Source organism: Macaca thibetana, chromosome 3, assembly GCF_024542745.1.
Source record: "Macaca thibetana thibetana isolate TM-01 chromosome 3, ASM2454274v1, whole genome shotgun sequence".
Lineage (NCBI taxonomy): Eukaryota > Metazoa > Chordata > Mammalia > Primates > Cercopithecidae > Macaca > Macaca thibetana.
Genome location: NC_065580.1, coordinates 138,424,584 through 138,437,141, shown reverse-complemented (window position 1 = coordinate 138,437,141; position 12,558 = coordinate 138,424,584). Strand labels below are relative to the sequence as shown.

Genomic DNA, 12,558 nt, shown 5'->3' with positions numbered 1-12,558 from the left:
GCGTCTCGCTATGTTGCCCGGGCTAGTCTTGAACTCCTGGCCTCAAGCCATCCTCCCGTCTCGGCCTTCCAAAGCGCTGGGATTACAGAGCACAAAGCGCCCTTAGAAGCGACCTGCACTCCCAATTCCTGAGCAGAGGAATCAGGGATCCTGTTTTTCCCGGTGCTGGGCTAACATTTAACTCCCCAGGCCCCCGGGACCCCCGTTTCAACCGCACCCCTCCCCCGGCCCTGCCCGCCCCGCTAGCCTCCTCCCCTCCTCTGCAGGACCAGGGGGACTCACCGGTGATCTCCACCACGCCATCCTTGGTCTTAACCGTTAGCTCGTCCGGGGCGAAGTGGTTGACATCCAGGGACACGCGCCAGCGGTCCGCCGTGTGCCGGATCTCCGAGACCCCGCTGCTGAGCTGCCGGCTGAGCGCGCGGCTGTAGGCGGGCGCGGCCACCGCGGGGCTCTCGATCGCGGCGGGGGGCAGGGGGCGCACGTAGCCTGGCCAGCTGCTGCCGCCCAACCACTGCGACCACTCCTCGGGCAGCCGGGGCAGCCCGAAGGCCTGGTCGAAGAGGCGGCTGTGCGGGTACCAGTCGCGGAAGGGATCCCAGCTGGGGCCCCGCAGGAGCGAGAAGGGGACGCGGCGCTCGGTCATGCTGGCTGACTCTGCTCTGGACGTCTGCTCGGAGAAGTGCGGGGCGCTGGGCCCGGCTGCGCTTTTATGCGCTTCCAGTCGGGTATTTTTAGCAGGCGGTGTTTGAGGTCTCTATTAATGGCAATGACCCGTTTGAGGGCCGCCCCTCCCCATGCACTCCTCCCCTAGCGTTCAGGGGCCGTGGGCGGGGCGAAGAGGGTTCTGCCTTCATCTGGAAACTTCTCTCGTTAAGGAAAACAAATGAGTTCGAGAGCTCGAAGCTGGAGCCGTGCCACGGCAGGGCACTCGCCGGCCCTGGTGCTTAAGAGCTGCCGACTGTGACCCGTGGCCAGGGCCGTTCTTTTGTTAAGGAGGACAGAGCCAGACAGGTTGGGTTGGGGCATACAACTGAGAAGTGGCAGAGGCAGGATTGGAATCACAAGCGTGTGAGATGGAATGTGATATAAAGCAGGCTGGTGCTTGAGCCCAGGAGTTCGAGGCTGCAGTGCGTTATGATCTTACCACTGCACTCTAGCCTAGGCAACAGAGCAAGGACCTGTTAAAAAATTTTTAAAAAGGGGCCGGGTGCGTGGCTCATGCCTGTAATCTCAGCACTTTGGGAGGCCAAGGCAGAAGGGTCCCCTGAGGCCAGGAGTTTGAGACCATTCTGGGCAACATAGTGAGACCCTACCTCTACCAAAATTTTTTTTAAAATTAGCTGGGCATGGTGTGCACGCCTGTGGCCTCAGCTACTCTGGAGGCTGAGGCAGGAGGCTCCTTTGAACGCTGGTGAGTAGAGGCTTTGGTGAACCTGGATTGCACCACTGCACTTCAGCATGGGCTACAGAGCAAAACCCTGTCTCAAAATAAGTAAATGAATAAATACAAATACAAAGATAAAGCAGTCTGGGCTGGGTGTGGTGGCTCACCCCTGTAATCCCAGCACTTTGGGAGGCTGAGGTGGGAGGATCACCAGAGGTCAGGAGTTTGAGACCAGCCTGGCCAACATGGTGAAACCTTATCTCTACTAAAATTACAAAAATTAGCTGGGTGTGGTGGCGGGCGCCTGTAATCGCAGCTGCTGGGGAGGCTGAGGCGGGAGAATTGCTTGAACCCCGAAGGCAGAGGTTGCGGTGAACTGAGATCTCACCACTGCACTCCAGCCTGGGCGGCAGAGCGAGACTCCATCTCAAAAAAAAAAAAAAAAAAAAAAAAAACAATCTGGTAATCTGGTACGGTTGTTAGGAGTGTGGACTTTGAAGCCAGACTGCCTGAATTCACATCTTGGTTCTGTCACTAAGCAGATGAACTTGTGCAAGTTAGATTCTTTATGCCTCTGTTTCCCCATCTGGAAAATGGAGATTTTGATGATGGTAACAGTCATGCATTGCATAAAGATGTGTAGGTCAGCAAGGGACAACAAAAAATATGAAGGTGGTCCCATAAAATTATATTATTGGCTGGGTGCAGTGGCTCACATCTGTAATCTTAGCACTTTGGGAGTCCGACGTGGGAGGATTACTTGAAGCCAGAAGTCTGAGACAAGCCTGGGCAACACAGTGAGACCCCATCTCTACTAAAATTCAAAACAAATTAGCCAGGTATGGTGGCATGGACCTGTAGTCCCAAATACTCAGGAGACTGAGGTGGACGAATCACTTGAGCTGAGGAGGTCGAGGCTGCAGTAAGCCTGATTGTGCCACTGCACTCCAGTCTGTGTGACAGAACAAGATCCTGTCTCCAAACAAACAAAACAATTATGTTACCGTGTTTTTACTGTATGTCTTCTATGTTTAATTAATTTATTTATTTAGAGATGGAGTCTACCTCTGTTGCCCAGGCTGGTAGCGCAATGTCCCGATCTAGGCTCACTCTAACGTCCACCTCCCAGGTTCAAGTGATTCTCCTGCCTCAGCCTCCTAAGTAGCTGGGACTACAGGCAAGTGCCACGACACTGGCTAATTTTTGTATTTTTAGTAGAGATGGGGTTTCACCATGTTGGCCAGGCTGTTCTTGAACTCCTGACCTCAAGTAATCCACCTGCCTGGGCCTCCCAAAGTGCTAGGATTACAGGCGTGAGCCACCGCGCCTGGCCATCTTCTATCTTTAGAAACACTAATACTTACCATCATGTTGCAGCTGCCTCCAATATTTGGTGCAGTCATATGCTGTAGAGGTTTGTAACCTAGGAGCAGAAGGCTAGACCATATGACTTAGGTGTGTAGTAGGCTAGACCATCTAGATTTGTGTAAGTCCACTCTGAGATGTTCCCACAATGATGAAATTGCCTAACAAGGCATTTGTCGGATGTGTCTCTGTTGTTAAGTGACTCATGACTGTAATGGGTTGGCCTGAGGATTCAGTGACCTAATGCAGGTGATGACTTTGGCCCAGAGCCTGGTACATCATAATTATTAGTTGTTACCTGCCTGGGATTGAAGAGAGGGAAGAGGAAGGAGAATTGGTGGGGTTTGGCAATTTTCCCCCTTCCCCTAACAGTGGGGCGGGCCCAGATAAGAACCTCCAAGGCACAGTGTGCTGAGAGGGGCCAGGAGGAAGATTACTGTCACATCTCCTACTATATGTATCTTTCCTTAAGAAACACTGGTTGGGCTGGGCACGGTGGCTCACGCCTGTAATCCCAGCACTCTGGGAGGCCGAGGTGGGCGGATCATGAGGTCAGGAGATGGAGACCATCCTGGCTAACACGGTGAAACTCTGTCTCTACTAAAAAATACAAAAAATTAGCCGGGCATAGCCAGGCTGGTCTCGAACTCCTGACCTCAGGGAATCCACCCACCTCGGCCTCCCAAAGTGCTGGGATTACAGCCATGAGCCACCACACCTGGCCCATGGTGGTGCATGCCTGTAGTCCCAGCTACCCAGGAGGTTGAGGCAGGAGAATCGCTTGAACCTAGGAGGCAGAGGTTGCAGTGAGCTAAGATTGTGCCACTGCATTCTAGCCTGTGCAACAGAGCAAGACTCCGTCTCAAAAAAAAAAAAAGAACTGAGCCCTTGAAGATGAATGTGAATTCCAAGGGAGTGAGCAGAGTGTATGGGTTTTGTGCCTTGAGTTGCACAATCTCTCGGGCAGCAGGGATAGATCCAGTCTGTCCTGATTTCAGGCAAGATGAAGGGAGCTTGTGTCTACAAAGGGCTGGCAGCTCCCATCCAGAATGTGGCTGGGCCTGGTAGAGCCACACCTGGAAGTGTTTATAACCACATCTGACAGCTCCCTCTGGGGTGGGGCACCCCGGGCTCCCGTCTGGACCAAGGTGAGCAGGCAGAGACAGATGAGGGCCCTCCCTGGCTCCTGACCTCACCTCCATTTTATACAGCTGGGGATGGGTGGGGCTGGGAGCGCTGGGGAGCAAAAGCCTGGGGCTTTCTGATGCTAAGTCCCGTGGGGTGTCAACCAGGAGCTCCCAAATGAGACCCACTTGGCTCATGACAATGACCCAGCCAGGGAGGTGAGGTAGAAGGCAGGGGTCCTGTCTGTCTCCCACCATTGGCTCCCAAGAGTCCCAGGAGTTCAGAGGCCTTTCCAGGAGTGATCTCAGATTCATGGTCCAGCCCCATTTCTTCCCTGATGGGGAGCAGGTGGGTAAGATAGAAAGGCATCTACGTCGGGCGCAGTGGCTCACGCCTGTAATTCCAGTGCTTTGGGAGGCCTAGGTGGAAAGATCTCTTGGGGCCAGGAGTTCAAGACTAGCCTGGGCAACATGGTGTGAAGCCTGTCTCTACAAAAAATTTAAAAATTAGCCAAGTGTGGTGGCACACACCTGTAGATCCAGCTACTAAGGAGGCTGAAGCAGGATCACTTGAGCCCAGGAGGTCAAGACTGCAATGTGATATGATTGCTCCACTGCACTCCAGCCTGGGCAACACAGCGAGACTCTGTCTGAAAAAGAAAAAAAAAAAAAGAGAGAGAGGTATTTATGAGCTCTCTCTCAAAAAGGAAACTGAGGCTCAGAGAAGGCATGGGGACTTGCTGCTAACCCCAGCTCATCAAAGTGAGTGGCCTGGAGTCTGCCCGGATTCTGGGCCTGGGCAGGGCAAGACCTTAGTGGCCTTGGCTCCCCACAGAAGTATGAGGAGTGGAGCCTCAGCCCCAGGATAGGGGCAGCAAGTACAGTGGGACAGCAGTGGGAGGCCCTGGGTATTAGAGAAGCAGGAGGTTGGCTCTGTGAGCGCTTTACAGGAGACAGCAGAAAGCCATTTAATCTCCGTGCACAGCAGTTTCCTTGTCTTAAAAAACAGGGATAACAGGCCCGGGTGCAGTGGCTCATGCCTGTAATCCCAGCACTTTGGGAGGCCGAGGCAGGCGGCTCACTTGAGGTCAGGAGTTCGAGACCAACATGGTAAAACGCCATTTCTACTAAAAATGCAAAACTTAGCCGGGTGTGGTGGCACACGCCTGTAATCCCAGCCACTTGGGAGGCTGAGGCAGGAGAATCGTTTGAACCCAGGAGGCGGAGGTTGCAGTGAGCTGAGATTGCCCCACTGGAACTCCAGCCTGAGCGATAGAGTGAGACTCTGGCAAAAAAACCCCACAGGGATCACAGGACCTAAGTCAGGGTACAAGCAAGGCTGGAATGGCCATGCCTATGAAGACAGGAAAGAGGGAATGTCAGGGTTGTGGCAGGAGCCTAGGGCAGCACCCTCCCTGCAAGCTGGGCGATGGGGGCCAGGATCCCATCAGATGGATGAGGTAGGCTCAAGGGGCAAGCTCCAGGCTCTGAACAAGTCTGTGCAGATTCTCCTACTTGGTGCTCCCCTCGCCCTCTGTGATATGGGTATCAAAATCTGCAGAAAGGGAAACTGAGGCCTAGAGAAATGAGGGCATTTGCCCAGAATTACACAGTAAGTCCAGACTAATTCAGTTTTGCAGCATTTGAGGTTCCTGGCCAGTGTTCCTTTTCCTTTTTTCTTTTTTGTTTGAGACAGAGTCTCGTTCTGTCACCCAGGCGGGAGTGCAATGGCACTATCTCAGCTCCCTGCAACCTCTGTCTCCTGGAATGATCCTCGTGCCTCAGCTTCCCCAGTACCTGGGATTACAGGCACCCACCATAACGCCTGGCTAATTTTTTATATTTTTGGTAGAGATGGAGTTTCAGCATGTTGGCCAGGCTGGTCTTGAATTCCTGAACCCAGGCAATAAGCCCGCCTCAGCCTCTCAAAGTGCTGGGATTACAGGTGTGAGCCACCACGCCCGGCCAACCAATGCTTCTTTATTTTTATTTTTATTTTTTATTTTGAGACAGAGTCTCACTCTGTCGCCCAGGCTAGAGTGCTGGAGTGCAGTGGCGTGATCTCGGCTCACTGCAAGCTCCGCCTCCCGGGTTCACGCCGTTCTTCTGCCTCAGCCTCCCAAGTAGCTGGGACTACAGGCATGTACCACCATGGGCCGGACACGGTTTGGGAGGCCGAGGTGGGTGGATTCCCTGAGGTCAGGAGTTCGAGACCAGCCTGGCTAAGGGCTCAGTTCTTGAGGGACGACTCTTAGATCACCCACAAGGGAGGGGAGATGGGTGGTTTCTGGCAGCATGGGGGTGAGGTGGGTGGTGGGGCAGAAACTGGGCTTTGGGGACAGATAGGGCTGGGCTTGAATCTGGGTGCTGCTGGCCTGGTGACCACTCTGAGCCCACATGTCCCTATTTGCAAAGCAGAACTAGCAAAGCCCCTGCCCGTCTGACAGCACTGTGGTCAGTTTCAAGTGTGTGAATATGTGTGAAGTGCTCGGGGTACAGTAAGTCCTCACGGTGACTGCAAGGGCCTTTAATTGTGGATACTGAGCCTTAGAATAATCCGAATTACCCAGTTGTATGTGTTTTTTTGTTTTCTTGGGGTTTTTTTGAGTTGGAGTCTTGCTCTGTCGCCCAGGCTGGAGTGCAATGGCGGGATCTTGGCTCACTGCAACCTCTGCCTCCCAGGTTCAAGCAATTCTCCTGCCTCAGCCTCCCAAGTAGCTGCAATTACAGGCGCCTGCCACCATGCCCAGCTAATTTTTGTATTTTTAGTAGAGATGGGGTTTCACCATATTGGCCAGGCTGGTCTCTTGGCCAGGCTGGTCTCTAACTCCTGACCTCGTGATCCACCCGCCTTGGCCTTCCAAAGTGCTGGGATTACAGATGTGAGCCACCATGCCCAGCCATATGTGCTTTATAGAGCATCAAAGTATCCTATCAGAGTCACTTTTTCTTCCTTTTTTATTTTTTATTTTTTTGAGACAGAGTCTCACTCTGTCGCCAGGCTAGAGTGCATTGGCACCATCTCAGCTCACTGCAACCTCCACCTGCTGGGTTTAAGCGATTCTCCTGCCTCAGCCTCCTGCCACTATGCCCAGCTATTTTTTTGTATTTTTAGTAGAGATGAGGTTTCACCATGTTGGCCAGGCTGGTCTTGAACTCCTGACCTCAAATGATCCACCTCAGCCTCCCAAAGTGCTGGGATTACAGGCGTGAGCCACCATGCCCAGCCTCCTTTTTTTTTTTTTTTTTTTTTTTTTTAATAGATAGGGTCCCCACTCCTCTGTTGCCCAGGTTGGAGTGCAGTGGTGCAATTATAGCCCACTGTATGCTCAACGTTCTGGGCTCATGTGATCCTCCCTGCTCAGCCTCCTGAGTAGCTGGGACTACAGGCACTTGTCACCATACCCAGCCAATTTTACAATTTTTTATAGAGAGGGGGTCTCACTATGTTACTCAGGCTGGTCTTGAACATCTGGCCTCAAGCAGTCCTCCTACCTTTGTCTCCTGACTACCTGGAATTATAGGCATGAGCCATGGCGTCCAGCTAGGAGTCCCATTTTTGAGATGAGAAAACTGAGGGTCTGAATGGCCCCAGGGTCACAAAGCTGGTAAGTGTCTCAGACCTTCCTATTCTCCACCCAGCGAGGGGGAGACTTCCCAGACAGTTCAGAGAGGCCTGTGGGCTTCCAGTGCACAGGGGCAGGAATGCACCTCTTCCACCCTAACCGGGTACCTTTTCTCCAGGAGGCTGCACTCTGCCGTCCCCACCGGGCAACCGAGCTGGGCAAGGGGGCCAGGGCTGGGTGGCGGCTCCCACGTGCCCCCCTGCCCAGCTGTTCTCTGACAGTGTGGCTGGCTCCAGCATCCAGAGCACTGAGCTGCCAGAGGTGGTCTTTCTGGGATAAAGAGGAAAATTCAGACCAGGCGCCGTGGCTCACGCCTGTAATTTCAGCACTCTTGGAGGCCGAGGCGGGTAGATCATGAGGCCAGGAGTTCGAGACCAGCCTGACCAACGTGGTGAAACCCCGTCTTTATTAAAAACATAAAAATTAGCCAGGCGTGGTGGCACGTGCTTGTAATCCCAGCTACTCCGGAGGCTGAGGCAGGAGAATCACTTGAACCCAGGAAGCAGAGGTTGCAGTGAGCCAAGATTGCGCCACTGCACTCCAGCTTGGGCAACAGAGCAAGACTCTGTCTCAAAAAAAAAGAGGAAAATTCTAGCCCCAGGGATTTCCCAGAAGCCACCATGGAGTGGGGTGGGGGGAGGGGTGAGAGGGCAGGTCATAGCCCTTCCCCCTCTTCATTGCCCACTGCAAGGTCCAGGGAGTCCTTCATCAGACGGTCCCTCCCCTCACCTCTAGCCCCCAAATCTGGGGTGCTCAGCAGCATCCCCAAGACTAACCCCCTTCCTTTCACTGTGCCCAAGGCCTTGACCACGCTAGCCACGCCTTCTGCAGGCCTCTGCCAACTGCAACTGAACCAGCCCCGCCTTCGCTGGCCTGGCCTCAGAGAAAGTGCCAGAATCTCCAGGCAGCTGCCTGAGCTCCCCAGAGAGACCTGACAGCTGATGGATGACTCCAGCCCCCGGGTCTGCTTGGAATTGAAAATGTGGACAACAGTAATCAGAGCGCCAGGGGTGGGGTATAGGGGATGCTGGGTCTTTCTGGAAACATCCAGACACTGCCTCTCTGGGAGTTCACTTCTAAAAACCCACCTCCAGCCTGCCCCACTCCCTGGACCTCTGGTTTCTGGCTGGACTGGGAGGGGGCCACGCCACCCCCATCACCACTGAAGTGGGGGCCACAGAGGGGCCAGGTGGGAGGGCTGGGAATCTGTCCTCCCGCCCCTTCCACTCTGGCTGTCTAGCTCTGGAGTCTGGGGACCTGGGTGTCTTTGACTGCAGCCTTGGCCAAGGGCCGGCATCCGTGACTCATTTTCTTGATCTGTACAGTGAAACCATTGGACTGGATGTTCTAAGTCTCCTTCCAGGCCAGTGAATCAACAGTTTCTCCTCCACTCTTCCCCTCCCCTCCAGGTCTCCTGCATTACCCACTCCACAGCCTAAATGCTGCAGGACAGGGGTGTGCACATGGGAAGGGGTGACAAAGATTCCCTGCTTGACCAAACTTTTCTCAGACTCTGGAACCTCCTAAGCCCCTCTGCATAAATCTAGTCTTTTTTTTTTTTTCCCAGAGTCTCACTGTGTTGCCCAGGCTGGAGTGCAATGGCGCGATCTCAGCTCACTGCAACCTCCTCCTCCTGGGTTCAAGTGATTCTCCTGCCTCACTCAGCTTCCGGAGTAGCTCGGATTACAGGCATGAGCGACCACGCCTGGCTAAGTTTATATTTTTAGTAGAGATGGGGGTTCACCATATTGGTCAGGCTGGTCTCGAACTCCTGACCTCAAGTGATCCACCCGCCTTGGCCTCCCAAAGTGCTGGGATTACAGGCGTGAGCCACCGTGCCCAGTTCGTAAATCTAGTTTTTGCAAGAAACCTGTGGAGTCTGTTTCACAAGAACCCCTCACCCTCGACATCTGATCACCCTCCAGATCAGGTTCCTCATCCTCTACCATCTCCAAGGTGATGTCTGATCTCCCTGGCTGGCCTTCAGCTAGAATCCTGCTAGGTCGGTTGAGCCAGAACCCCCTGATATTTGCTGTTAGTAATTTTCCATCCACTTGCCCCACCCTACTCCTGGGCCATAAATTCTCGCTTGCCCATGCTCTATTCAGAGTTGAGCCCACTCTCTCTTCCCCCACTGCACAATCCCATTGCAGTCCCACCTATATAGCTCTTGTGATGGTCCTGAATAAAATGTTCCTGCTCGTGCTTTAATGAGTATCATAGAATCATTTTTTAAACAGTGGAGATAGGAGTGAGGGGAGGACAGGAGACACTCACCAGGCCTGAGAGGGGAACGTTCCCTCCCTGTCAGCCAGCTAAGCCTGGATGTGACCTGCGCTGCTTTAAATCAGAGTGAGATGGAGAAAAGGGGTGAATGGAGCAGGAGTACTTCCTAAGACTGCGGGAGAGTGGGATTCCTGTCCTGAGATAGATTCAGGTTTCCCCCTTAAGAGAGCCCTAGAAAGTGGGTAGGTGGAGGGGGAGGTAGGAGACCCCCAGGCATCCGGGTGTCTAAGATGCCTCCTTGGGTGGGTGGAGCAGGGCCTGGAGGCCAGCAGGTGCCTGGTGATGGGGCCAGTTTGCTGAATACTCCCTCAGCTGAGAGAGGAAGGCAGGAGGCCTGGGGCCTTCTAGAACATCTCAAAAAAAGGCAGGCAGGCTGCTCCAGGTGGCTCACGCCTATAATCCCAGCACTTTGGGAGGCTGAGGCAGGTGGATCGCTTGAGGCCAGGAGTTTGAGACCAGCCTGGCCAACATGATGAAACCCCATTCTTACTAAAAATACAAAAATTAGGCCAGGCGTGGTGGCTCATGCCTGTAATCCCAGCACTTTGGGAGGCCGAAGTGGGCAGATCACCTGAGGTCAGGAGTTCGAAACCAGCCTGGCCAACATGGTGAAACCCCGTCTCTACTAAAAATACAAAAATTAGCCGGGCGTGGTGGTGTGCACCTGTAATCTCAGCTACTCGGGAGGCTGAGGCAGGAGAGTCACTTTAACCCGGGAGGTGGAGGTTGCAGTGAGCCGATAATGCGCCATTGCACTCCAGCCTGGGCAACAAGAGTGAAACTCCATCTCAAAAAAAAAAAAAAAAAAAGCCCACAAAAATCAGCCGGGCATGGTGGTGCACACCCGAAATCCCAGCTCTTAGGAGGCTGAGGCATGAGAATTGCTTGAACCTGGGAGGTGGGGGTTGTAGTGAGCTGAGATTGCACCACTCACTGCACTCCAGCCTGGGCGACACAACGAGACTCTTGTCTCCAAAAAAAAAAAGTTGGGGGTGGCTGGGGATGGGGGACAGGCTGGGACAGCCAAGCTGGGCAGGTGCCCTGTGTCCTGTCACCCTCGGTCTGGGGCTGTAGGAAACTGATTAAGGAGAAAGGGGAAAATACAGTCAGGAAAACAGGAAACAGGAAAGCTCTGTCCGGCCTCCTGGCTGTTGTATGTGTTGGAAGGAAAAACGTGGTGTGGAATGGAGGCTCCCCTGGGCCCTGCCTGAAGAGAGAGAGACCACGAGAGGACCGTATTCACCCCAAACCAGAAGAGTGCGCCCCAGGCTCAGGACCCTCCGGCGAGAAGTGCCCACATCCTGGGGACGGTCCTCTGCCTGCTGCTCCAGGATTAGTTTCCTGTTTTCCTGCCGGCCGTCCTGGTCCTATTCTTCCCTTTCCCCAGGGTATAGAGCAGAGTTCAGTTGGCTGACTGAGTTCAGACAGGAGGGGCCTGGTATGCTCCTCACCCCTCCCCCACGAAGCTGGGACGGGCACGCAGGATGAGGGCTCGGGGCTTCCAGGCTGGGAACCCTGGCCCAGGCGTCTGTCCTCTGCTCCAAGCCTGTTGGTCCTAGCTGCATTTTTTCCTTACTCTCTGTCGTCCTCTAGTGTCATCTTGCCGCCACCACGCCTCACCTTTGGTGCCCAGGCCTCCCCCAAAGTTTCTGCAACCATTCCTCTCTGGGTTCCCTCCTTCACTTGCTGACTCATTCAACAAACGTTTATTTATTTCTTTTCTTTCCTTTCTCTTTCTTTCTTTCTCTCTCTCTTTCTTTCTTTCCTCCCTCCCTCGCTCCCTCCTACCTTCCTTCCTTCTTGTTTTTTTTTTTTTTTTTTTTTTTTTTTTTGAGACGGACTTTCTCTTTTGTTGTCCAGGCTGGAGTGCAATGGCGCGATCTCGGCTCACTGCAACCTCTGCCTCCCGGGTTCAAGCGATTCTCCTGCCTCAGCCTCCCTAGCAGCCGGGATTACAGGCATGTGCCACCATGCCCAGCTAATTTTGTACTTTTTTTTACCTCGCCCGGCTAGTTTTTTGTATTTTTAGTAGAGACGGGGTTTCACCATATTAGCCAGGATGGTCTCGATCTCCTGACCTCGTGATCCGCCCGTCTCGGCCTCCCAAAGTGCTGGGATTACAGGCTTGAGCCACCGCGCCCGGCCTAATTTTGTACTTTTAGTAGAGACAGGGTGTCTCCACATTGGTTAGGCTGGTCTCCAACTCCCGACCTCAGGTGATCCACCTGCCTCAGCCTCCCAAAGTGCTGGGATTACAGGCATGAGCCACCGCGCCCAGCCAACAAACATTTCAAAGTGGCCTACTTGGGCGATCCAGAGACAAGATATGTCCTGGCCTCCAGAAGCTCAGAGCTTTGGGGAGAAATAGACATGCTAGCAAATAAATCACTGGAAGAAGAGACTGGGCCCTAAACACAGGCTCCCGGAGGACCCCAGAGACAGCAGTAGTCACGGCATCAGGAATGCTGCATGGAGGAGGAGGTGGCTGAGCTGGGCCTTGACCTGTGAGCTCACCTGAACCCGTGGAGGCAGAGAAGGCATGAGGGGGCCAGGTGGGCTCAGGGGTATTGGAATCAAGGGCAGTGATGGGAGATGAGGTGGGAGGGCGCCTCGGGAGGAGCCATGGATGGCACGTGCCAGGTGGTCACTCAGAAGGCCTTCCGGCCTGTGAGCTGGTGGATGTGGCCATAGGAGGCAGGCTCTGCACAGCAGGGAGTCTGTCTCATTTATTCTGTACTGTGTCCTCAGAGCCAGCAACTCTGCCGGGGAC

At 53.9% G+C, this 12,558-nt stretch overlaps 2 protein-coding genes across 13 annotated transcripts in view; one reads left to right on the top strand and one right to left on the bottom strand.

The window, feature by feature from the left end:
• Positions 1-12,558, top strand: part of TMEM120A (transmembrane protein 120A) — a 436,474-nt gene that overhangs the window by 223,186 nt on the left and 200,730 nt on the right. The gene's annotated exons all lie outside the window — the stretch shown is intronic.
• The window catches only part of HSPB1 (heat shock protein family B (small) member 1), a 138,649-nt gene that overhangs the window by 917 nt on the left and 125,174 nt on the right, over positions 1-12,558 (bottom strand). For 11 of the 12 annotated variants that reach the window (XM_050783864.1, XM_050783871.1, XM_050783863.1 and 8 more), the window contains exon 2: positions 283-686. In XM_050783864.1, the coding sequence (XP_050639821.1) occupies positions 283-646 (364 nt within the window). In that variant the 5' untranslated portion in view covers positions 647-686. Of the gene's footprint in view, positions 1-282; positions 687-7,696; positions 7,701-12,558 lie in introns of those variants that run through there. The other variant, XM_050783866.1, reaches the window with a different exon arrangement.